Genomic DNA, 27,414 nt, shown 5'->3' with positions numbered 1-27,414 from the left:
AGATGCTTACCTGCCAATCACCCTTGGAAACAGGTAATTGGACAAAATAGGCATGGCCACTGCAAGGGCGTGAAATCTGAGATACATAAGCTCCTGAACAAAGGAATTCCCTCTCTTGGTTCTTGGCTCTCTTGTTCTCCTGACACTCCTGTTGCAGGGGCATACTCCCTTGGATTCCACTCCCACACTCATGGCCATGTGGGACCCACACAATGGACTGATGGACTGGATCTAGTATGGTGCTCCGCCTCTATGGAATGGAAACGCTGGACACTGGCTCTGCTTCTAGCTCAGCTGAAACCCCAGCTGCATATCTTCCATGACTGGACTAAGGGAAACCAAGGGATATAACTCTACACAAATAAGTCACTCATTCTCCCGAGCGAGTCTTAGAAAACTCTTTTTCTCAAGATATTACAGGAACTCCACTCCCACTAGTGACAGAGAAATTCCACGAGTGCAGTTATCCAGTAACAGTATGACATGCCAAAGGTCCACTCCCAGTGAGGACCCCTCCCCCCAACAAATTGTTCTGATTTAGAGGGTAAATTCAGATTTAACAGCAGGATAGTTAAGTAGCTTGAGGTCAAACCCAGCTGAATTGAAACCTAGGCCTTGTTACCAGGCAAGTTATTTAACCAATTCAGTTAAATATTTGACAGTACTAAGCATATTGTTATAAGATTAAATAAGCTATTGCTTGTGAGGCACAAAGCACTCCCGCGTTCAGTAAGCAGCTATTGTTTGTTAAGGATCCCAGGCCTGTGTTCCTTTGCTCTTCAGACCTAGGTGATCACAAGCTTTGATAACTCTCTGTATTAGTCAGGCTTCCTGCTCCGGCTCAGGGTTATGATCAAACTGAAATGACACCTGAGGAACCAAGTAGAGCCCACACTTTCTCTAATTCAAGGTCGCTCCTGCTGTTTACTGCCGGAGCCTTTCAGAAGCAGCAGAACCCACGGGCAGCTCCCACTTCCAGAACGCAGTGGGAGGCTTTCCAGGCCATAAACAAACCCGAATTAAGGTGGGGCATGTCAGACCCTGTGCCTGATGAGGACAGAGTCCTGCCTTCCAGGGCAGTTTGGAGGGGACGGCAGGCACACACAGGGTGGGTCGGTACCCTAAGAATATAAAGGGCACAGGGCAGCCTGCAGAGGGCAGCAGCTGCCACCGCAGGAAGGGTTACCATATGTTCCCCATTTCTCGGGCAGGGAGACAGGCTCAAAGGTCTTGAACGTGATCCCTAAGAGCACCACAGGCCTAGAGCTGAAGTCCTCTGGCTGCAGTGCCCGCCGGTCCCCTCCACAGAGAGCAGCGGCCGGAAACGGGTCTTCCTCCACCAAGGACCACCCTGGGCGTCCAAGTTTGGCGACTTCGGGGCGGAACAGAGGCCTGTCGGAGACCACGGGCCGCGCGAGGCCCCCGAACATGAGACGCGCGAAGGGGCGGGAGTCGCGGGGTGGACACGGGGCGGCCCTCCGAAGGCTCCCTCAGAAGCCGCCGCCCGTCCAGCTCCCGAGCGCCTGCTGAGCAGCCCCACCAGGCCCCGTGCTCGCAAGCCCAGCGCGGCGGCGCGGCCAGCCTGACTTCCGGGCGGCGCGCGCGCTGCGTGCGGCGTCATGACGTCACCGCGAGACTTGTGGGAGCGCGGCTTTGGCGCGAGCGTCTGAAAGTGCCGCAGGGACCTGCTGCCCCGGGTGCGTCGGGGAGGAGGGTTGCCGCCGGGAGAGCCTGTGGGTCCGAAGAGCGGCGTCTTGGAGGCGGTTAGTGCTGCGGAGGACGCGGGCCCGGCCGCCGGTGGTCGCTGCCAGCCCCGCGCGGATGGGACGACGGACCGGCCCTCCCGGCCGGAGGCTCGGCTCCTCTCCTGGGACTCGGGCCGCGCCACCCGCTCGGGGGTGGGCTCCAAGCTGCCGCGGGGTCCCAGTCCGAAACCTCCTTGCACACGGTTGAGTTACTTTTCTGGAATGTGGTGTGGTGGACGAGGTTTCCCGCCTCCGCCACTGTGTCCGCCCCACTTTACCCCAGCTGGTGCCTGTGGGATGGGGGCGTCCTGATTCGAACCGGCGTTCACCTCTACTGGGAGCCCTCGCCACTCGTGACTAGTTAACGTAACTAAAATGCATGTCAGAAATGCTGCTCCTGAGTCGCACTTGCCACATGTCCAATGCTTGATGTGGCCGGTGGCCACTGTGCTGGCAGCACAGATACACAAGGCTCCCACCATCGCAGCGAGTTCCTCTGCAGTCCCAGAAGGTGGGGCCGAGATCAGTCATCAGTCGCTTTAGGCAGCTGTACCCTCCTCTGTACCTCAGTCACTTAAGGACCCACCCGGTGAAGTGTGTTCTGTTCTCTTTTGCAGACTCCTTTTCCAAGCGTTGGAGTAATATTATAGAGGAAAATGCCTATTGGATGCAGAGACAGGCCAACTTTTTTTGAAATTTTTGAGACACGATGCAGCCAAGCAGGTATTGACAAATTTTATATAAATTAATCACTTACAGTGAGCAATGTTTCCAGAAAAATATGTAAATATGCATATGGAAAGAATCCAATACTTCACATTTCTGTTTACATTATAAATTGTTCTTTATGGAGTCAAATCCAGTCAAGAGGATGAACTTTTACAGTTACCATTGTTTCATTGGCTGTTGTTTTCCCTCAGTGACAGGCTCACTTCATTCATTTTCGAAAAAATGTCTCCCAAATCATCCAACTCAGAATGACTTCGTTTGTCAGTCATTCTTTCGAGTAAAAATGACTTCCATGAAAAAGTGCTAATTCAGCTCACAAATCATATGAGTTCTTTTATAGACAACTACTATAGTTAAATATGCAGGCATGCTTTATGCATACTTTTCATTTTGTCAGAATATTTTTAAAATGTTTTTAATATTAATATTGGGCTTTAATAAAACTAATTTTTACTGCCTCATTAAGGATATTTTAAATTAAACTGGCTTTTTGTTATTTGGTGGGTTTTTTATTTTATTTTATTTTTTTATCCTCACCCGAGGATATTTTTCCATTTTTTGTACAGATAGAGTGGGAGGGAGAGAGAGGAAGGGAGAGAGAGAGAGAAACATCGACGTGAAGGGACACATCGAGTGGCTGCCACCCGCACAACCAACCAGGGCCGGGGACAAACTGCAACCGAAGTACGTGCCCTTAGCGGGAACCGAACCCGGGTCTCTCAGGACCGCAGGCCGACACTCCAACCGCTGAGCCAAACTGGCCAGGGCATATTTGGTGGGTTTTTATAACAAGTGCATGGTGATGAAGATTACAGTGACTACTAGTACCATTTGTTGCCACTGCCTTGACTCACACAAAGGTGTCATCAGTTTCACTCACCAGTGGTACAGTGTCAACATTGTGAAAAAGACAAATGATGCCTTCGTATTATGAAAATAGGTTTGACCTTATGGACCCCTTGAAATTGTCTTGAGTAACTTTCCCCCATTTGGTCCACAGATCACACTTTTAGAACTGCTACTTTAAGAGTGGATAGATTCAGAGTAGAAGTTTTGTCATTTCTCTTTAACAGAGAATCTTCTTACTCCCTTTTATTTGTGAGTCTACATGTTCTTTATACCTATGGATTTATCCCATCCACTTGCGTAGTTTCTATAAACATTTGAATTGTGTCTGTGGAATGCATTCTTACTATGGTTTTTGTTTCTGAGTCATGAATATAAAATAAAGAAAACTTTAGGAGAGCTAACATAGTTAAGAGCTTTCTTCTTGTAACTTTTGCAAACTTGTACCTTACTACAGATTCACAAGAGAACAGACAAATGATCCTGTTTGATTAATATGCTTTAACAAAAGTCATCCACAGTTCAAATCTCAAGCATCCTTTTCTTTATTATGATCTTTACTGGCTCTCAAATTTTTCTGTGTCTCTGATTAAAACCAAGATGATGTTTTTATTTTTTTACAGATTTAGGACCAATAAGCATTAATTGGTTTGAAGAACTTTCTTCAGAAGCTCCACCATATAATTCTGAAATTGCAGAAGAATCTGAATATAAAACCAGTAGTTATGAACCCAATCTGTTCAAAACACCAAAACGGAAACCTTATCATCAGTTGGCTTCAACTCCAGTAATATTCAAAGAGCAAGGTCTGACTCTGCCACTATGTCAAACTCCTTTTAAAGAATTAGATAAGCCCTGGCCAGTTTGGCTCTGCGGTCCAGAGGGACCCGGGTTCGGTTCCCATTAGGGGCATGTACTTCAGTTGTGGTTTTTCCCTGGCCCTGGTTGGGTTGTGTGGGTGGCAGCCACTCAATGTGTCCCTTTCACTTCGATGTTTCGCTCACTCTCTCTTCCTCTCTCCCTCCCACTCTATCTGAACAAAAAAATGGAAAAATATCCTTGGGTAAGGATAAATAAATAAAGAAATAAAGAATTAGATAAGGACAGATTAGATTTAAATAAGTAATAAGATGTAGAGTAGGGAAAAATATGAAGTAGGAATGCAGACAAACCTGTGTTAAGAATCCCTGGTCTGTCATTAACTATGTCATGTTGGTCAAATTAACCTCTCTGGCTTCACTTTACTCACCTAAAAAATGGAGATGAATGCCCTGACTGGTTTGGCTTAGCAGTTAGAGCATGGGCCTGCGGACCTGAATAATGTTCTATTGCATGGATGTACCAGTTTGTTTATCCATTAACAAATTAGGGACATCTTAATCACTTCCAAATTTTGGCAATTATGAATAAAGCTGCTATGTGCAGGTATTTTACGTGGACCTAAGTTTTTAACTCATTCGGGTATTTACCAAGGAGCAAAATTGGCTGGATCCTATGTTAGAATTATATTTATTTTTGTAAGAAACTACAAACTCTTCCAAAGTGGCTGTACCATTTTGCATTTCTACTGGCAGTGAATGAGAGTTCCCCTTCTTCCACATTCTCACCAGCATTTGGTATTGTCTTTGTTTTTGATGTTCATTCTAATAGGTGTGTAGTGGTATCTCATTGTTTGGTTTATTTTTTAAGTCCTTTTTTTTCTGATTAGGATCTTTTTTTTTTTTAATCCTCACCTGAGGATATTTTTCCATTTTTGTTTAGATAGAGCGGGAGAGAGAGAGAGGAAGAGTGAGAGAGAAACATCATTGTGAGAGGGACACATCGAGTGGTTGCCTCCTGCACAACCCCAGTCAGGGCCAGGGACGAATTGAGGTACATGCCCTTGACCAGAATCGAACCCATGACTCATTGGTCCGCAGGCCGATGCTCTAACCGCTGAGCCAAACCTGCCAGGGCTAATTAGGACCTTTTCAAAGTGAACAGAGTAAAGGTGAACTTTTAAAATACAGGTTTAGATATTTTTGAACATCTTTAAAACTTTCATAAGAGAAGGATGTTGGGTATTTTGTTGAAATGGGGTTTTGTTTTGTTTTAAATATGTTTTTAATTCCCTGGCCAATTTGGCTCAGCAGTTAGAATGTCAGCCCAAGGACTGAAGGGTCGTGGGTTTGATTCCTGGTCAAAAGCACATATCTGGGTTGCAGGTTCCATCCCTGTCCCTGGTCAGGAGGCAACCAATTGATGTGTTTCTCTCACATCGATGTTTCTCTCTCTCCTTCCTTCCCTGCCTTCTACTCTATCTAACTCAATGGAAAAATATCCTCGGGTGAGGATTTAAAGTAAATATGTTTTTATTGATTTCAGAAAAGGGAAGGGAGAGGGAGACAGAGATAGAAACACCGATAATCATTTGCCTCTTGCACGCCCCCTACTGGGTATTAAGCCTACAACCCTAGGCATGTGCCATGACTGGGAATCGAACTGGTGACCTCCTGGTGCACGGGTCAGTGCTCAATCACTGAGCCATACCGGCTGGGCTGAAGTGGGGTTTTTAACTTACACGTTCTTTTGCTTATTAGTGATTATGTCTATTCCCTATTACTTGAAAAATGAGAATATAATGCAGTATGTTGTATATACTACTACACATTTCAGTTTGGTCTTTGCTTGATTTATTAACACTGGTAATGGCTTATTTTCCCCAAAGCTTCTCTAAGTTAGAGATTGTAGGATTAGTTAAAGCAACTCTTTTTAAAAGCAACTTTTAAGAGTAATAGTAAGTGCCTTGAGTGCCCAATTTATGATTAAGAAAATACAAATATTGAAAAACTATAGATTGGACTTGATAGAGTCACAAACAGCTTTGGAAACCCTGTCTGAGAAAGTAGATGTGTGCAACAGGAACCGGAGTGTTACACATTGCTATCTACAAACCACTTTTCTAATCCTTGCCAATTCATTCAGCCAGTATTGGTGGACTGACTGTAACATATCAGGCAATTATTGTGATTGCTAAGGATACAGTGATAAGTAAGACATGATCTCTACCTCAGGGAACTCATAGTCTAACAGGAAATGGGAACAGTGTGTGATGAACTCTGCAGGGAACACATAAGAGTGCACTCACTTAGTCTCACCCTAGGGACCACTGAAGTATTCTGGAGGAGGTAGTTTCAAAATGGGAACCTGAAAGAGGATGTTCCCAGTCAAGAGAAATAGAGTGAAAGAAACAGTTTGTACAAAGGTCTAGATTGAGAGAGACCATTCTTACAGGATAGTATGGCTGAAAAGAGTATAAAAAATGTCATCGTAGAAATTAAGACATCTGCCCTGGCTGGTTTGGCTCAGTGGTTGGAGCGTCGGCCTACGGACGAGAAAGTCCCGGGTTTGGTTCCTGCTAGGGGTATATACAAAAAAAAAAAAAAAGAGAGAGAGAAAGAAATTAAGACATCAGATCATGAAGGCCTTGTTACCAGGGAGTTTTGTTACAGAGTTTGAACTTAATAACAAGTTAAAAGGTTTTCAGTAGAAAAGTAATATGGTCAGATTTAGTACCTTGGTGGGTTTTCAATAAATGTCTTTTCTTTTACCCTTATCTTCCATGATGCCTTAGTACTATCTGTGACTTAATAATGAGACATATCACATTCCACTTTGTCTTCCATTTGGTGCACATTTCAAAAAATTTTCCACTACAGTATTCTGAACTCCTTGAGGTTAAACCTGTATCTTGATTGCATTATCCAAAGTAACTTTTGTGTATTATATGCTTATAATATGGTTGTTGTAATAGGGGCAGACATCCTTTTTGGGAAGAATCAGCAAACTGAGAAACCAGTTCAGACTGAACTGCCCATACGTTCTCCTTCCCAGTATAGATGAGACTTTGTTTTTAAATACTTCCGGAGAAGGAAAATTCACAATACAGAGCATATATATTCTCACTGAATTATTGTACTCTTTCAGGAAAGCATATCACCAATAGTCAGCATAAAAGTTGTTGCATAATGAAGGCTAAAATGGATCAAGCAAATGATGTTATCAGCCCATCTGTAAATTCTTGTCTTAGTGAAAGGTATGATGAAACTATTATATTAAAATAATTAAATGAAACATTTTCCTGTATATGATATTTGTTTTATAGAAATGCATCTAATTTTCACACTAATATTTTGACTGAGAGCCTGGTAGAGGATCTTCTATTTTTAAATAATTTCCTTTTATATTGAGTTCCTTGCTACAATAATTTCTATAGTAGAAATATTTACTTTATTTTTCTTAGAATGTTGAATTCACTGGTTTTTCTGTATAGTCTATGAAGTTTTTAAATAACAAAAATACTAATGATAAAAAATGCCTTTGAAATATCAGTTTAAATTTGCATGCTTTGAATTACTGGAGAGAATATGATGCCATTTTATTCACTTTACATAATTTTTAAATTAAAAATATATATAATTCTTAGCTGAAATATTTGAGTACTTTATACATTACTTTCAATGGACATTTGAAAAATAACTTAGTGGTTATTTAATTCTTCATGAAATAATTTACTTTTTAAAAAGTAGTATAGAAATAATACAAAGTAGTATAATTCTAATAATTGATATGACTGAGAGTTCTTTATTTTTAATAAGATCAGTATATATATTGCAATTTGTTATTTCTTGAATAATCTGAGGGATTTACTTTGTTTTTTTTTAGTCCTGGTGTTCTACGATGTACACATGTGACACCACAGAGAGAAAAGTCAGGTATGATTAAAAACATAGCTTTTTATTTTTTGAATATTCTAAATTTTAATAAATATAAAACTTAGTAATTTTTTCCTTGTTTTACTCCCAGTGGTATGTGGAAGTTTATTTCATACACCAAAGCTCATGAAGGTAAATATTTGCCTAGTTTATTTTTATTGTGTAGTAATTGAGAATTTGACAAAAATGTTATACCTTTGCCCGGAGATTTACAGATATATACCTATGATCTCACATAGGCATTCAATAAATGATAAATGAAAAAAAGTGAATGAGAAAATATTCTTAAAAATATTCATCAGTGTCTTCCTATGAAATAAACTATTTTCTTTATTGCCAGGGTCAGACACGGAAACATATTTCTGAAAGTCTAGGAGCTGAGGTGGACCCTGATATGTCTTGGTCAAGTTCTTTGGCCACACCACCAACCCTTAGTGCTACTATGCTCATAGGTAAAACTATCAGATGTTTCTTTATAAGAAGGTAGATGGTGTTGGCAGATAATCACCTCTAATGCTTTCTGTTAAAAAGAAAATATGAAAAGATAAATAGTAATTAGATTAGATAATCCTGTCTTTGATAAGTGTGTTAGTTCAGAATAGTTTTATCCTATTTAGTGCAGATTGGTATAAATCTGAGGTACATTAGGTTGGGATTCTATAGGAGTCAGATTAATTTATATGCAAACCAGGAATCTTTTTTTTATTCTAGCAAATATGCATTCTATTTTGATTCCTCTTTAGCTGAAAATTTAATTTTGCTCTGTCGTTGCTCTCATGCCATAATACCGGTAAAAGCATGTTGAAAATTAAAAAATGTTTAACATGTAGTATGCCTTTAGACTGTATTATTATCTAAATAAATGTTGAAGTTTACACTTACAAGTTTTCTTTTTTTTTTTTTAATCCTCACCCGAGGGCATTCTTGCATGTATCTTCAGATAGAGCGTGAGGGAGAGAGGGAGGAAGAGAGAGAAACATCGATGTGAGAGAGATACATCGTGTGGCTGCCATCCACACGACCCCCACTGAGGCCAGGGACAAACTACAACCGAGTTACGTGCCCTTAGCAGGAACTGAACCCGGGACTCTGGTCTGCAGGCCGATGTTCTAACTGCTGAGCCAAACTGGCCAGGGCTGACTGACCTCTCTCAATACTATACTCAGATCAATTCATTTTCTTTCAAGTGTGTCATTTAATCCAATAATGTATGTGTGTCTTTTGATATCTGACCAAAAAAATGTAAGTTTTTGCATTAACTTTGGTGTACGATGTACAGTACAGTATAGGTTAATTGAATTTGTTTTACAGTCAGAGATGAAGAAGCACCTGCAGCTGTATGTCCTAATGATACTACTGCTGTAAGTAAATATGATGAATTGATTATCCTGTTGCAGTTGCTTATTATTTTAGGATGTCTTGAAAAATTACTTATCTTGCATTTTTTATTTCTTAATTTGGTTTACCTAAGCCTTTGAGAAAGTCTCTAAACCTGTTTCTATAGGTGATTTTCTTTAAATTCCTATGAGAAACTCTACTGTCTCTCTGTTTAAGAAGAAGTTGAATATTTATGAATAGTGAGAGTTTCTATATTAGTAATTTTAAAATATAACTTTTGTAGATTTTGAAAAGCTATTTTTCTGACCATGATGAAAGTCTGAAGAAAAATGATAGGTTTATCCTTTCCGGGCCAGACAGTGAAATAAACAATCAAAGAGAAACTGAAAGTCATGGTAAGTTTTTATGTTTACTTGAATAACAGTTTTTAACTGACATCATTGAAGTATTGCTCCTCTCCTTTCTTGGTGACTGAAGGTATTAAGGGTAGAAACTTGATTTAGATGAAAATGTTAAAGCACCATGTTAAAACAAGACTATTCAAGATACTGCTGTGACAAAAACAAAACAAAACCCATTACTCAAAGCCCACAAAGATGAAGAGTAATACTTAAAATTAACAAAATGTGAAGGTCTTATTTTCTCATTAGAGAGTAAATATGGTTGCACATATATCAAAAATTACCTAATCATGCCATTGGAATATTGCATGTTTCTTAGTATGTGTGTATGTCTTTATAAATGTGTAGGATTGGATATCTGTGAGTGTGTGTGTGTATGTATGTGTATAAAATCACATTTTACTCTCAGTTGTTGTAGGGTCACAAATTTGGACCATCTGACTTGATAAATATTAGAGTATTAAACTGTATTTATAGTAAGACTGGATGAATTTTAATTGTGTAAACCTGGTAAAGAAAGGTTATTTATGATCGGAGTAGGAATAAAAGGTTTTGAGTACATTGAAATTAGTCTTTATCAGAAGAACAGGAGGAGGTTGTGTGCCGTTCCCCTCCACCAAAATAGTGAAGACTCATGATAACCCTTTAAAGTTTCAATTATGTGTTATTTAGTACATACTGTTTTCTATGAAAAAGGTTGTTAGAATCATAAACTCTATGATTGTATTATAAAATGTTATTGATATGCTTCTCTCTTAAATTTTAACAGGATTGGGGAATTCATTTGGTAAAGTAAGTAGCTGCAAAGACCATTTTGAAAAGTCAGTGACAAATGTCACAGAAGATGAAGTATTCGAGAAGGTGGGAGATATTTCTGAAGAAGATAGTTTTTCATTGTGTGTTTCTAAATATAAAAAAAGAAATCCACAAAAAATAAAAGCTGGCAAGACTAGGAAAAATATTTTCAACGAAACAAAAACCAATGAATGTGAAGAAGCTAAAAAACAAATCAAAGAAAATAAACATTTGTTTGTATCCGAAATGGAACCAAATGACAGTGATCCATTAGATACAAAAATAATGAGTCAGAAGCCCTTTGGGAATGGAAGTGACAGAATATCTGAAGAAGCTGTACAGTCTCCAGCCTTCGAATGGTCTCAGCTAACCCTCTCAGGTCTAAATGGAACCCAGGTGGGGAAAACACCCCTACTGCATATTTCTTCTTGTGACCAAAATAATTCTGAAAAAGACCTCATAGACACAGAGAAAGAATGTACCAACTTTATTACTTTAGAAAATTATTTGCCACATATTTCAAGTGTACCAAAGACAGAGACGATATTAAAGGAGGAAACGGTGGCAGATAAGACAGATGAAGGGCAGTGTCTTGAATTGCGTGAAGATTCTATTCCTGTGGTAAAGCACACGGTATCTGAAACTTCCCTAATAGCTTCTCCTCTTCAGGGTATCAAAAAGTCTCAATTCAGGGTAAGAGAATTGCCTGAAGAGACACCCAGTGCAGTTTTCTCAAATAATATGACTGATCCATACTTTAAAGAAGAACCTGAAGTCTCTGAAAGTAGATTGGATATAAGTACTATTTTCTCCCAGAAAGAGAGTTCTTTATGTACAAGTTCAGTTGATAATGGAAGCCATCCAGCCACTATCAAACATACTTCCATAGCTTTGAAGAATACAGGTTTAATATCTACTTTGAAAAAGAAAACTAAAAAGTTTATTTATGCTCTAAGTGATGAAACATCTTATCAAGGACTAAAAATACAGAAAGATCAAGAATCAGGACTCACTAACTATTCTGCCCAATTTGAAGCGAACACTTTTGAAGGACTATCTACAGTTACAAGTGTTGATTCAGGTACCTTTTTTTGTGTGTGAATAGTATATACAGTTATATGGATGGTGACAAGTTCTCTAATTTGAATATGTGAACCTCTTTAATCTTTTAGAAAAGCAGACTGACTGCTTTCCTTCTATAGTTTTTTGTTTTTAAAAAATCTCTGTATCTTGTACAGTTGATTGAACAACACAGACATTAGAGGTTCCAATCTCTGTGCAGTTGTAATTTAGAGTATAACTTTTGACTCAGTCATCCTTTGGTATCTGCAGGGGGCTGGTTCCAGGATACCAAAATTTTCAGATGATCAAGTCCCTTATATAAGATGGTGTTGAACAATTGCATACAGTCAGCCCTCTGCATCCCTAAATTCCTAAACACAGATAGAAAATACTATTTTCCATTTGTGGTTTGTTGTATCACTGAATGCAAAACCCAGGGATACACACAGTTCACTAACTGTACACATGACCAACTGTATGTTTATTGAAAAACATCCACATATAAATGGACCTGCTCAGTTCAAACCCAGTTTCAAGGGTCAGCTGTAGTCAGTATCACACAATGTCAACATATGTTGTTATTTTTTTATTGACATTTTTATCATTGTTATAATTTCTATCTTAAACATTGTTTAGGCCTTTTATTACCAATGTTCAAAACCATTTCATCAAACTTCTTGGTCACTTTGCATCATATATGTATAATTATCACTCTTTTTTTTTTTTTTTATCCTCACCCGAGGACATTTTTCCATTTTTTGCACAGACAGAGTGGGAGGGAGAGAGAGGGAAACATTGATGTGAAAGGGACACATCGAGTGGCCGCCACCCGCACGACCAACCAGGGCCGGGGACAAACTGCAACCAAGGTACATGCCCTTAGCGGGAACTGAACCTGGGTCTCTCCGGACCACAGGCGGACGCTCTAACCGCTGAGGCAAACCGGCCAGGGCTAAAATTATCACTCTTAAGACAGCATGTGATTTACAAACATCAAGAGATTCACTGTGTAATTCCTGCTTTAATTTCCAGTGTTTATTATATGCAGATTGAACAGTTCTGTAAATATGTTGTGCTATTTGCTATGTATTTTCACTAAAGCAAGTAAATAGGAAAAAAGCTAATTGCTAGCTAAGTTTAATAAGTAGTGATTTTTGTTGTTACATAATTTTCTTAAATATTTAGAAATTGCTGAGAGTTATTGCCATATCTCTGGGCATCCAGTGTGTGTACAGCGAAACTCATTTTTTATTTCAGCAACAGTTCATTAAATCAGTAGCTAAACTCTGGGGGGGTGTCTTTTATTGTTGTTGTTGTGTTATTTTTTTTTTTTAATTCCTCACCTGAGGATATTTTTCTATTTATCATTAGATAGAGTGGGAGGAAGGGGGAGATAGAGAGACAGAGAGAAACATCAATGTAATAGAGCCATATCGACTGGTTGCCTTCCGCACAACCCTGACCAAGGCCGGGGATGAACCGCAACCCAGGTTCATGCCCTTGACCGAAATAGAACTTGAGACTCATTGGTCTGCAGGCCAGTGCTCTAACCGCTGAGCCAAACTGACCAGGGCAATAGCTAAACTCTGTTTCAAAAGTTATTTTAGTTCCATCTGAGAAGATTTTAGTGGGTTGGAATATCTCAACGAATAAAAGGTTTGGTAGAACTGGAGTACAGAGGGAACTGTTTGAGGTTTGGGTTTTCAGGAAAAAAAGCATTTAATGCTGTATGCATAAGAGTTAAAACCAACAAAACAGCTAATCTGTAGTAGAGGTCACTGATGAAAGAAAATGAGATTAATAATTTTGACTTAATAGGAAATTCAGAGAGCCTTTAAAATTAACTGAACGGAGCAATTGAGCTCATTTTCCTTTAAAATTGAGACTATGTCATCTTTCACGCCTTCATATGTAGAACTTGGATTTAAAAGTTGACTTTTTTTGTATGTTTTCAATGTGAAAGACTGAATTAATTAACTGAAGGAAATGGTTACTTTTCTAATTCCTTTGCTTTGCTTTTCCATCTTCTGTTACACCAATATTGACAACGAATTTTTTCACAATTTTATTTTTTAATAAAATTACTTTGAATTTTACTTATGATAGCTACCTAATTTTGATTAAATTGATATATATTACAAAAAAGTAGTAGGTCCTATTTATCTTTAGTTGGAAAATGTAATAACTTCAAAATAAAGAATATGTATAATTCTTTTTGTTTTAAACTTGACATTCATTTCTTGCTTTTTATGTAATTCTTATTTTAGATACTACCTTTTTAGCTTTGTAGAAAATATTTAATGAATGTGATTGATGATACTTTAATTTTATTTTCTTACTTTGTCTCTTTATGCGTAGGTTTTTTGCATTCTTCTGTGAAAAAAAACTGTTTACAGAATGATTCTGAAGAACCAACTTTGTCTTTTGGGACAATTCTGAGAAAATGTTCTAATAATGAAAGCAGTTCTTCTAATAATAAAATAGTATCTCAGGATCTTGATTATAAAGAAGCAAAAATTAATAAAGAAAAACTGCAGTCCTTTATAACCACAGAAACTGATTATCTGTCATGTTTGCAGGAAAAGTATGATGAAGAAGATCTGGAACACCAAAGAGCTTTAGACGTAAAAGGAAGGGTATTGCCTGCAGTATATCACCCTTCAGTGTCACATTTAGAAATGGAATGTAGTGGTATTCACTTTCAATCCCAGGAAAGCATTTTATATGACCTTGATAATACCAGCATTTTAACTCATGGCTTTAAGGATCTGCCATCAAAATCAGTTGTGGTTTTTGGTGAAAAAGAATCATATAAAATGTCAGAGAAAGTAAAATATAAAAACTGTGAAGCTGGTTTTGATTTAACCAAAAATATTCCCATGGGAAAGAATCAAGAAATAGGTGTTTTAAATGAAAATTCTAAAACTGAGCTATTGTCACCTGAAAAGGACATAATAGTTTCTTCACCTTCTATGAATCAAACTACAAATCTCACATTAACCGAAAAAGAACAAGAAAAGACTACTTCATTTTTAAAAACAGCTATCAATTCAAACTCTGAAGAACTTTTCCAAGACAATGAGAATGAATTTGTCTTTGAGACAACTAAGGAATGGAATATTCCTCTTTCAGAAAATACTGAGGAACTTCAAGAGGCAGACGTCACTTGTATCAGGGAACTTGTTCCCAAGAATTCTTCCATGGTGGCAGATGCAGGCATTAATGACGAACAAGCAACCAAAGTGTCAACTACCGAAGATTTTGATTCACTGAATATAATTCATGATCTTACAGAGAAGAGTAAAAAGAATGTAATGCAGCAAATGACTCTAGGTGAAGATTCAAAGTTCGACATGTCCTTGGCTATAGATAAGAAATCAAACCAAAGTAATGAGTATATGGACACCTGGGCAGAACTCTCAGATCCCATTTCAAATCACAGTTTTGGATGTGGCTTCAGAACAGCTTCTAATAGAGAGATAAAACTCTGTGAACACAACATTAAGAAAAGTAAAGTGCTCTTCAAAGATATTGAAGAACATTTTTCTACTAGCTTAGCTTACATTGAAATTGTGAATACCTCATCATTAGAAAAGCAAAAGAAACTAAACAAACTTCACACACTTGATTCCCAGTCAACTGATATTGTATCTGGATGTGTACAGAATAGTGCATTTGCTTCTGATAATGAAAATAGTCACACACTTCTTCCAACTTTGACTTTGAAGCAAGATTTTAATTCAAACCATAATTTAACAGCTAGTCAAAAGGCAGAAATTACAGAACTTTCTACTATATTGGAAGAATCAGGAAGTCAGTTTGAATTTACACAGTTTAGAAAACCAAGCCACAGGATACAGAATAGTCCACTTGAAACACCTGCACACCAGATGCCTGTCTTGCAGACCACTTCTGAGGAATGGAAAGGCACTGATCCTCCTCTCACAAGGAATCCCCCAGCTCTCAGTCAGGTGGTGAGCAGCAGGGGGTTTGAGGGTAAGCAAAAGTATGCTTGCTCGTTGCAAACCAACTGTAAGGCTTCTGGGTATTTAACAGATAAAAATGAAGTGGAGTTTAGAGGCTTTTATTCTGCTCGGGGCACAAAACTGAATGTTTCCAGTGAAGCACTGAAGAGAGCTGTGAGACTGTTCAGTGACATTGAGAATATTAGTGAGGAAACGTCTGCAGAAGTAGATCCAGGAAGTTTCTCTTCAAGCAAGTGGAATGATTCTGGCGTTTCAGTGTTTCAGATAGAAAAGTATAACAGTGATAAAAATTATAATGAAAAAATAAATAAATGCCAACTAATACAACTAAATAACACTGAGATGGCTGCGGGCATCTTTGATGAAAAAAACAGTGAAGATCAGAAGAAAAATACAGAAAACAAAGATAACAAATGTATTGGTGCCAGTAGAAATACTTGTAACTTAGGAGAATCTGATGACAATGATTCAAGTAAAAATGATACAGTTTGTGTTTATAAAGATGAAAATGGCTTTCCATGTGTTGATCACAACATACATCTAAAATCATCTGACCAGTTTATGAAGAGGGGAAATACTCAAGTCAAAGAAGGTGTTTCAGATTTAATTTGTTTGGACGTTGGGAAGGCTGAAGAAACATGTATTCATACGTCAAATAAAGAACAGTTAACTGCTAGTAAGATGGGGCAACACATAAAGGATTTTGACATTTTTGATATATCCTTTCAGACTGCAAGTGGGAAAAATATCAGCATCTCCAAAGATTCATTAAATAAAGCTGTAAATTTCTTTGATCAGAAATGTGCAGAAGAATTGAATAACTTTTCAGATGCCTTGAATTCTGAATTACCTTCTGGGATAAACATCAACAAAATAGGTATTTCAAGATATAGGGAAACAGATGAGGTTAAAGACAAAACATTGAAAGAATGTGACTCAGTTGGTATTGAAGATCAATTACTGACTTTAGAACCAGGACCAGAATGTGAAATCGAAAAGATCAAAGAACCTACCATGTTGGGTTTTCATACAGCTAGTGGGAAAAAGGTAAACATTGTGAAGGAATATCTGGACAAAGTGAAAAATATTTTTGATGACAAAAAGCAAGGTAAAAATAGTGAAACCACTAATTATAGCCATCGAAGGGCAAAGATACCAAAGGACAGAAAAGAATATAAAGAAGGGCATGAATTAGCATGTGAGACCATTGAAATAACAACTGTCCCAAAGGATGAAGAAATGCAGAATTCTCTAAAGGAGAAAAAACTTGTTTCTGATGAGTTTGCCACGCTGCCCAGGCTCTTAAGTGATAATTTATATAGACAAACTGAAAATTTCAAAATATCAAATAGCATTGCTCTGAAAATTGGAAATGTCGGAAAAGAAACTGCAAAAAGTTCTATAACTTGTTACACAAATCAGTCTGCTTGTTCACCAATTGAAAATTCGGCTGTAGCATTTTACACAGGACATGGTAGAAAACTTGTTGTAAATCAGACTTCCCGACTTGAAGGAGAATTGGATGATCAATCAGAAAAAATAAATGCTGCCAAGATTATATGTTTAAAAGACTATCCTGAGGATTATGTAGAAAATCCTTCATGTGGAGATCACTCAAACAGTATTATAACTGAAAATAACAAAAATAATCGCTCTGAAAAACAAGATTCAGCTCATTTAAGTATCAGTGGAATGTCTAATAGCTATTCAGATCACTCTGATTTTTGTCATTCCAGTGGGGTATATAATAAATCAGAATCTCTCTCAAAAAATAAAATGGATAATTCTAGTAGTGAGCCAATAGTGAAGAATGTCAAAGACAGAGAAAACACTAGTTTTTCTGCAGCAATAGCCACCGTAAGAAAAGCAGACACATACCCACAAACTATAAATGAAGATACTTGTGTTCAGAAATTTGTGACTAATTCTTCACCATACAAAAATAAAAACATAGCCATGGAAGTGGCCATATCTGATTCAAATAGTTTTGAGATAGGACCTCCTGCATTTAGTACAGCAAGTGGTCAAATGGACTTTGTTTCACATGGAATGAAAGTGAGGAAGAGGTTTGCAGACAACAGCACTAAGGTCATTTGGATGAACACTGAGAGTAAATCAGGCACTGGCCACACAAAAATTTTGTCAGGTTGTCGTGAGGTGGTGGGTGATTCCGAGGATTTCACTTTTCCTAAGTCTCTGGGTAGTGAAGAGCATAGCATGCATTCATGTAAGGTTTTTGCTGACATTCAGAGTGAACAGATTCTACAACATAGTCAAAGTATGTCTGGATCAGAGACAGTTCCTGAAATGTTACCTTGTCAGATTAATTTGAAAGCTTCTGATACATGTAAATTTAATGCAGTCTCATCTAATGGGATTTTTAGCACGGCAAGTGGGAAATGTGTACAAGTGTCAGATGCTGCCTTGCAGAAGACCAGCCGGGTCTTTTCTAAGCTAGATGAGAGTGCCAAGCGCTTCTTTTCCAAGGTATCCTTTGAACCTAATGAACATTCAGTCAGGGTCTCCAGAGAAGAAAATACTATGATACATACCCCCCAAAATTTACCATCATCTGCTTTCTCTGGATTTAGTACAGCAAGTGGAAAACAGGTCCCAGTTTCAGAAAGTGCCTTAAACAAAGTTAAGGGGATGTTAGAGGACTTTAATTCACTCAGAACTGAATGTGGCCTTTGGCATTCACCTACATCTGGACAAGGTGTGTCAAAACTACTTCCTCTCTCCTGTATAGATAAGAGAACCCCAGAACACCCTGCAAACTGCAAAATGGAAAAAGCCTGCAATGAAGAACTTAAATTATCAAATAACTCTAACACTGAAAGTGGTTCTTCAAAAAATGCTCACTCTCTTGAAACATCTCCGTGTCTCTCTCAGTTTAAGCAGGACAAACAACCGTTGGTATTAGGAGGCAACACATCACTTGTTGCGAACAGTCATCTTTTGGGAAAAGAACAAGCTTTACTGAAAAATATAAAAATGGAAATTGGGAAACCTGAAACTATTCCTAATCTTCCCATGACAACAAATACAGAAATATGTTCTACTTACTCCAAAGATCCAGAAAACTGTTTTGAAACAGAAGCAGTGGACTTTGCCAAAGCTTTTTTGAAAGATGGGGATCTGACAGATTCTGAACTGCCAAGTCATCCCAAACACTTTCTTACCTGCCGAAATGAGGAAACGGCTTTGTTAAATTCAAGAATTGGAAAAAGAAGAAGAGATGCACTCGCCTTGATTGGTAAGTGTCTTATTTTTTCCTTTTGGTTTGCCAATCACTTTTAAAATTAAAATTCCTTAATAATCTTGGTGTGCTAACTTATAGCAGCTAGGATATTATACACTAAGCATGTTTTTCCAGACTTTTATGTGTAATTTGACTTCACTCTTGATATCTCTGAGCCTGTGTACCAAGAAATCGTGTTTTGAGGTTCTCAATATATTTTTAGAGGTTTTATTATAGTCGAGAAATTACTTTTTAAAATTTATATTTCTCTAGAAAAGCTGAAACTCTTCATGTTATAACATAATACTGTTGTAACCCAGGAGATCGACCACACTCAGATTCAATTTTTTCAGTTTTTGGGGATGCTTTATTACCTGCACAGGGACTGCAGCCAACCTACACAGAGGAGAACTGCAGCCCGGAGCTCAGGGGGAGGGTTGCTTATATAGGGCAGGGGTCATTCAAGAGTTTAGCAGAGCAAGCAAGCTGCGGGTACAGAAGCGGAGGCAGTTAGCGATAAGCAGGAGGGAACGGAGGTGGGAGGGAGCTGAGGCGAAAGGGAACTGGGTGAACTGGGTCAGCATACATCTATCCTGCTATTCATTCCATTATCCAAGTTTTAAAAACTAACAAATTTGAGACGGATATCAGCAGTCAGTCTGCAATACACACATGTTTAACAGTTACAGTTTTATGGGGTAAAGGGAGCTTCAGTTTCTCCCTATCAGTTTCTTTACAGAGCATACAGGACACTCTGGCCTTGGGGCCGTTTCTGTCCTCCCTTTTCATGAAGGATGTTGCTTTTCAAATTCCCAGTGAAGGTCAAACTCTGGTTAATTTTTATGGGGCTAAAGCCGTCTATAACATTCCCCATTGTTCATCTTGCTGTCCCTGAGGTTGTTAATTAGGGCAACTCAAAGACAAGTTGTTTTTCTTTATTGGATTCTAAGGACAGTGAGCTACAACAGTACCATTGCATAATACCACTTATTAACTATTTTCATATATATATAAATATAGATAGCAGAGGTCAGACTCTGGCTGTTATTAACTTAAAAGATTGGTTTGTAGACCCATCCCCCTGGGTCTTTCATAGCACCCCATGCCAGAGCAAATTGGCCTCGAACCATTGCCTAGCCTCCGCTTGTTAGGCTGCAGGATTGAAGCAAGTTGCACAATGGGAAAAGAGAAAAAGATTGGTTTCAAGTTATTGCTTTTTTTCATCTAGAAAGTGTTCTAAAATCAGTTAGACAGTATTCTGGTCTTAGTGCCAATCAGAATATATATCTAACAACTTTGTTTAACTACTAGTATAGTTAGATGTGATTTTCTTTTGTTAATATCTCTGACTAGGAATAATATTAAATAATTTAATCTTTTGATCATTTTAAGTGGTTGATCTTCCATAACTAGCTCCTTTTAAAAAAAACTATAGACTCAGAATAGTTTTCACAAGTATTCTTGTCCGGTCCCTGTATAATACAGAGAACAACACTGAAGCCAGGCAGCCAGGCAGTTCATTCTTCCCTTGGTGCCTTTGACCCTAAGTTATTCTTGTGGATGTAGATTTGCTTAATCGAGTGTTATCCAGGCCTCCTTCCATACCAAGTTTATGTTTAGGCAGAGTGGTAAGTTTGTAATCCTTACCTTGAACTATTGCTCTTGACTAGTGCAGAATGCTGAATTGCTGGTGCTTAAAGCTATTCATAATTCTTTTATGGGAAATAATGGCTTTATTTATAGGGACCCATTTTGTTCATATGTATACTGGAGTGGGTTGGCTTTCTGCTTGCTTAGGGGAAAAAACAACTTTTTCCCCATTTTTTAAAAGAAATCCTCACCTGAGGATATTTTTTCATTTACTTTCAGACAGAGTGGGAGGGAGTGAGAGAGGGAGAAAGAAACATAGATATGAGGGAGACACATCAACTGGTTGCCTCCTGCATGACCCTGACCAGGGCCAGGGACCAAACTGCAACCATGGTACGTGTCCCTTGACCGGAATCAAAACTGAGACTCTTTGGTCTGCAGGCTGATGCTCTAACCACTGAACCAAACTGGCCAAGGCGGAAAAAAAAACTTTTTTTTTTGGTACGTGCCCCTAATCGGAACTGAACCCAGGACTCTCTGGTCCAGCAGGCCGATGCTCTAACTGTGGAACCAAACCGATCAGGGCGAAAAAAACAACTTTTGATAAATGTTCCCAACAGCATCACTATTTAATTTTCCTCACTTCTGTTATATATTTATATGTAAATTTATACAGCTTAATCTGCTTCTGGTTACTTGACTAGTACAGATTCCTGTTAAACAATTAAATCACATTATAATCTAATACTTGGTAAAGCCTTGTATGGATATTTTTATGTATTAAATACTATAAATTTATTCTTTAATAAAGCACAAAAAAGCAAAGCACCTGTTTTATATTATCAGAATGACATGGAAATGCATATCTCGAGTTGTGGTTTAATTTTACTTTCAGCCTTTGTAGAATTTTTAAGTACTTCTAATATTTTAATGTAATTTTGGTAATTTAAAAACTCTTTTCAACTTCTGACTGACTCTGATTCAATGACCTGTATAATAAATTTCTCTTGAGTTTATTGCAGAAAAAAAGTTTATTTAAAGAAATGTTGTCCTTGTTTCCAGTAAACCTAGAATTACTTTCAGTGCTAGTTTATTAAAAAGTAGCTTATAGCCCTGGCCAGTTTGGCTCAGCGGTTAGAGCGTCCGCCTGCGGTCCGGAGAGACCCGGGTTCGGTTCCCGCTAAGGGCATGTACCTCGGTTGCAGTTTGTCCCTGGCCCTGGTTGGTTGTGCGGGTGGCAGCCACTCGATGTGTCTCTTTCACATCGATGTTTCCCTCTCTCTCTCTTCCTCTCTCTCCTTCCCACTCTGTCTGTACAAAGGATGGAAAAATGTCCTCGGGTGAAGAAAAAAAACAAAAACAAAACAAAACAAACAAAAAAAAGTAGCTTATATGTGGTATTTGGTAATGTCTGTTTATCCCTAGACTCATTAAAATAGTGGTATGTTAAATGGTTAAAAGTAATAGAAATTAACCTGATATCGAAAAAGAATATTCTCCTTCAAAGTAGAATGGTTGCTATTTAAATTATAATTATGTATGTTTTGCTGGATATATTGTACATGTCAGTACTTTAGTTTTAAAAAACTGACTGTAGGCTTTTTTATTATTTGCTTTTAAAAACCTATATTGAAATTTTTTTTAGGAGAGCCCCCAATCAAAAGAAACTTGTTGAACGAATTTGACGGGATAACAGAAAATCAAGAAAAATCTTTAAAGGCTTCAAAAAGCACTCCAGATGGTAAAATTTGCTTTTTGTCCATATTTTCTCCCCGTATAGATATATTCATAATATTCTTGTAGTTATTTTTTTCAGCTCTTTTGATTATATAGATAATTGGACAAGACCTTACAGTTTGGTTTGATAACCTTGTATCTTGCCTTATGTGAGCTTTTTCTTCATAATACCTAGTATGATGCAATTGGTATTCTGTAATTGGGAAATGTGCAATGATGATACAATAATGATTTTTTAAATTTTTTTAAAAAGCTATAAAAATTTAGTAAGAACTTAGTCTAGCCCTGGCCGGTTTGGCTCAGCGGTTAGAGCGTCGGCCTGTGGTCCAGAGAGACCCGGGTTCGGTTCCCGCTAAGGGCACGTACCTCGGTTGCAGTTTGTCCCCAGCCCTGGTTGGGTCGTGTGGGTGGCAATCACTCGATGTGTCCCTTTCACGTCGATGTTTCTGTCTCTCTCCCTCCCACTCTATCTGAACAAAATATCGAAAAATGTCCTCGGGTGAGGATAAAAAAAAAAAAAGAACTTAGTCTAAAAATGTAAAGCTTAGGTTCTGGAATTCGGTCAAGTTTTTTGGCCTTCACCATTCCACCAAAATCACTCTTTCCTAAGTCACATGGTGATTTCTCTGTTGGCAAATCTAGCAGGCATTTGTATACTCATTTGACTCCATCTTTCAGCCATAGTTGATCACTTCTGAGACCACCACACTTTCTTGGTTCTCTTCTGACATGGCCACTCCTTTGCAGTCGTTTTTGTTGGTTCTTCCCTATTCTTTCCTTACTCTGTCCTTAGATCTCTTCTCTGCCTAAACTTACTACCAAAATTATATCTAGAGTCTTTAGCCTGTCCTGAAACTCCAGACTTATTTATTCATTTGCCAGTTTGTTACTTTTCTACTGGTATTGTTAATATGCATCTCAGTTAATATGACCAGTTCTGAATCCCTGATTTCATCCCTGCCCCAGATCTGCTCTTGGTTGTTTTTCTCTTCTCACTGCCATTCTGCTAGCTGATCACATCAGTGCCTTGACATCATCTTTCACCCTTGTTTCTACATACTTCACAGCCAACCCATTAACTAGTCCTACAGGTTCAACCTTCAAAATATAACAAGAATCTGATCATTTCTTCTCACCTCTATCCCTACAACCTTTTTTTATTTTTAATCCTCACCTGAGGATATTTTCTCATTAATTTTTAGAGAGTGAAAGGGAACATCCATGTGAGAGACACATTGATTGGTTGCACAGTCCCCACTGGGGTTTGGGGATCAAACCTGCAACCCAAGTATGTGCCCTTGACCAGGAATTGAACCCGAAAACCTTTGGTCCCCAGGCTAACTGTCCAAACTGGTTGGAGTGTCCCTACAACCTTTATACAAGCCACTGTCATAGCTTCTAACTCACGTCTTTGTTTTTGCCCTTTCCCTTCCTCCAAGCTATTTGCAGCACAATAGCCAGAAACACTTTTATAACATAGAGGTCAGATTTTGTCACTTGACTGCTTAAAACTCTTTGTGGTTTCCTATCTCATTTAGACTGAAATTCAAAGTTCTTACCATGAAATGCTTGAAAATAAGTAAAACATGTAATTATTGTTCACTATATATTTTGGTTCCTGATTTGGAAAGGAAGAACTGAGATGAGAGAGAAATGTATTAAACTGTGGAGGCTTAGTTCTGAAACACATTGGATAAGTCCCACAAGAGGCAGGAACACTGGAATATTCTAACTCATGTCTCCTTTAATGATAGAGACTATTTTCAGTGTCCAGAAAACTATATTATTTCTGTTGTTCTTTTCTTTCTCCTAACTTAATGGTTCCCAAACTTTAGCCTACACAAGAATTCTGAATAGATTTGAAAACGAAAACCATGATTACTATTCTTTATGAGAAGTATAAATAATTTCTAGAATAATTTTTACCATACTGAATTATTATTTGATAAATTGTCTTTAGAACCTGTATAAGATTTGACTTCTTTCTACTCTCTAGGTATTAAAAGAATAGTTAGATAGTATGCATACAGGAAAATCTCTTTCTAAAACCATTGGTTTTGACATAGTTTTAGGAGAAGTAAATGGAAGAACATGTGTGTAATTCTAACAGTGATGCTATTGCATAAAATATTATCATAACTCTTTTTGGGATTATCTTAAGCCTGTATGTATTCAGTATTTATTTGATCACAAATTTTTTTTAATGATTTGTTTTCAGCGTGATCATCATTCACAATTCGCCAGTGAATGATTCTATTCCTTCTAATTTTATATTACGAACACTTTTACACATACAAAAGTTGAGAGTATATGCATATAGCCACCACCTGTATTCAACAGTATTGTTATTTTGCTACAATTGTTTGATCTAATTACATATAATATGTGGATATAGTAATAGATCTATGGGGATAATATACATATATATGTTTTTGCTAAAACATTTGAGTGTTAGTTTTAGACATGACATTTCATAATGATATAACCATAGAGCCATTATCACCAAAGAAAGTTGCCTAATATATCTGATAAAATCTAATTTACAGTCATCTTCCTACTGTTTTTATATTTATTTTATTTTTTATGACATCACTTTTAAATGACCAAGCCAGTTGTTTTGTAGATTGTTCCACATTCTGGATTTGTTTTTTGCCTGGTAGTATCATTTAACTTTTTGTTCTATTCCCTATTTGGATCAATGACTTAATTAGAATTAGGTTATGCATTTTTGGCAAGAATGCCTCATAGAAGTTCTGTGTACGTGTTTGCATGGGGCACACTGTGTCAGATGATTTGATCACTTGGTTAAGATGCTAACCACTAGATAACTTCATTAAAAAAAGGATATATTTTTCCATTTGTAATTAGTAAGTAATGTATGGAATGATCCTTTGGTACTGTGAGAATATCCAGTTTACCAAACAGTCTTTCACTCAAAATTGTTACATCCATTGATAATATTTACTTGAATCAGTTATTTAATTAGATTTTACTTATAATGCATGTATAGAGTTTAAAAGTAAAATATACATAATATACATTTTCACAAAAAGAAAACTTTCTTTTTTATTTTAAATTATAACATTTCAATTAGCAATAATCGCGCCTCGGATAAACCTCATTGTCTAAGTAAGATACTGCCACTGCACAAAGCTCATAACAAATTTAAAAGTGGAACCTTCTTTAAAGTGTTTCCCAAGGGTTAATTTTTTAATGTGCCCTTATTAAACTTTGAGTACTTTTGTGCTTTTTATCATAACAAGATTTCCTAGGTTGTCCTTGTAATTCCCTGCCCTACTCCTAGAATCACCATTTCTCCAATGATTCTTTCAGTGGTTAATAGTTTTTAAAAAACAAGATTGGGGTTCTAGCTATTCTCGTTGTTGCTGCTTTTTTTTTTTTTTCCTATCTTTATTGTTGAATGTATTACAGATGTCCCTCATTTTCCCCCCATTGACCCCCTCCTCCCCACTCCTGCACCCCTCCTGCCTTTTCCCACACTGTTGTCTGTGTCCATTGGTTATGCATATAAGTTCTTTGGTTTATTTCTTCCCACCCCTCAACCCCCTTCTCTTTGAGGTTTGTCAGTCTAACAACCAATTTGTTCTTCTTAATCTCTTCATCTTTTTCACCCATTCCCCCAACCCCCCTCCCATCTGGCAACCACAAAATGTTCTCTGTATCTATAAGAATATTTCTGTTCTTCCTGTTCATTTTGTTTGTAGATTCCATTGTCGATAGATATGTATTCATTGCCATTTTGTTTGTTCATATATATATATATATATATATATATATATATTTTTTTTTTATCCTCACCCGAGGACATTTTCCCATTTTTTTGTTCAGGTAGAGTGGGAGGGAGAGAGAGGAACAGAGAGAGAGAGAGAGAAACATCGATGTGAAAGGAACACATCGAGTGGCTGCCACCCGCACGACCAACCAGGGGCGGGGACAAACTGCAACCAAGGTATGCCCCCTTAGCGGGAACTGAACCCGGGTCTCTCAGGACTGCAGGTCGACGCTCTAACCGCTGAGCCAAACCGGCCAGGGCCATATATTTTATCTTTTTCTTCAAAAAGACCCTTCAACATTTCATATAATAACGGTTTTGTGGTGATGAACTCCTTTAACTTTTTCTTGTCTGGGAAACTCTCTATATGGCCATCGATTCTAAATGACAGCTTTTGCAGGATAGAGTAATCTTGGTTGTAGGTTCTTGCTTTTCATCACTCTGAATATTTCTTGCCACTCCCTTCTGGCCTGCAAAGTTTCTTTTGCGAAATCAGCTGACAGTCTTATAGGAACTCCCTTGTACGTAACTAACTGTTTTTTCTCTTGCTGCTTTTAAGATTCTTTCTTTGTCTTGAACCTTTTGTGTTTTGATGATGATGTGTCTTGGTGTGGGCCTCTTGGGGTTTATCTTGTTTGGGACTCTCTGTGCTTCCTGGACTTGTATGTCTGTGTCCTTCACCAAGTTAGGAAAGTTTTCTGCCATTATTTTTCAAATAGGTTTTCGATGTCTTGTTCTCTCTCTTCCCCTTCTGGCACCCCCAAGATGTGAATGTTGGCACGCTTGAAGTTGTCCCCGAGGCTCCTTACACTAGCCTCATTTTGGGGGGTTCTTTTTTCTTTTTGCTGTACTGTTTTGCTTCCTTATATTCCAAATCGATGGTTTGCTTCTTGGCTTTACCTACTCTACTATTGAATCTGTGTAAATTATTCTTTATTTCAGTTAGTGCCTCCTTCATTTCTTACTGCTCCTTTTTTATGCTCTTGAGGCCCTCACTAAGTTTGCTGAGGTTCTTACTAAGTTCATTGAGCATCCTTATAAGCAGTATTTTGAACTCAGCATCTGTTAGGTTGCTTATCTCCATTTCGCTTAGTTCTTTTCCTAGAGATTTTTTCTGTTCTTTCATTTGGGACCTGTTTCTTTGTCTCCTCATTTTAGCTGCCTCCCTGTGTATGTTTCTATGTATTACTTAACGAGAGGTATGGGGCTAGCTGAGACCAGATGCTGCTTGTTTGAAAGAATTTAGGAAAACCTGAAGCAGGATCCAAGACAAGCCAATCTTTTGTTAAAGCAACTGGCAACAACTTGGGTGGGCTTGAAAGTTGGGTGGGGCAGGGCCTCAGGGAGTCACCAGGGCGGGGCTACCAATGTGAGCCAGGTTGCTGGAGTCCCAGATA

At 38.0% G+C, this 27,414-nt stretch overlaps 1 protein-coding gene and 1 pseudogene across 2 annotated transcripts in view; both read left to right on the top strand.

Moving 5' to 3' along the window:
* The first annotated feature begins 1,922 nt into the window (after nucleotides 1-1,922).
* Nucleotides 1,923-27,414, top strand: part of BRCA2 (BRCA2 DNA repair associated) — a 70,761-nt gene continuing 45,269 nt past the window's right edge. For both annotated transcript variants that reach the window (XM_036251353.1, XM_036251352.1), the window contains exons 1-11: nucleotides 1,923-2,468; nucleotides 3,944-4,126; nucleotides 7,287-7,395; nucleotides 8,025-8,074; nucleotides 8,166-8,206; nucleotides 8,415-8,526; nucleotides 9,386-9,435; nucleotides 9,696-9,807; nucleotides 10,583-11,689; nucleotides 14,029-18,912; nucleotides 22,133-22,228. In XM_036251353.1, coding sequence (XP_036107246.1) covers nucleotides 2,402-2,468; nucleotides 3,944-4,126; nucleotides 7,287-7,395; nucleotides 8,025-8,074; nucleotides 8,166-8,206; nucleotides 8,415-8,526; nucleotides 9,386-9,435; nucleotides 9,696-9,807; nucleotides 10,583-11,689; nucleotides 14,029-18,912; nucleotides 22,133-22,228 — 6,811 coding nt within the window. In that variant the 5' untranslated portion in view covers nucleotides 1,923-2,401. The remainder of the gene's footprint in view (nucleotides 2,469-3,943; nucleotides 4,127-7,286; nucleotides 7,396-8,024; nucleotides 8,075-8,165; nucleotides 8,207-8,414; nucleotides 8,527-9,385; nucleotides 9,436-9,695; nucleotides 9,808-10,582; nucleotides 11,690-14,028; nucleotides 18,913-22,132; nucleotides 22,229-27,414) is intronic.
* On the top strand, nucleotides 19,955-20,077 carry LOC118624863 (annotated as a pseudogene).

This window comes from Molossus molossus, unplaced genomic scaffold, assembly GCF_014108415.1.
Source record: "Molossus molossus isolate mMolMol1 unplaced genomic scaffold, mMolMol1.p scaffold_m16_p_10, whole genome shotgun sequence".
NCBI classification, from domain to species: domain Eukaryota; kingdom Metazoa; phylum Chordata; class Mammalia; order Chiroptera; family Molossidae; genus Molossus; species Molossus molossus.
The sequence above is the reverse complement of the archived record's forward strand: the minus strand, read 5'-3'. Positions and strand labels throughout refer to the sequence as shown.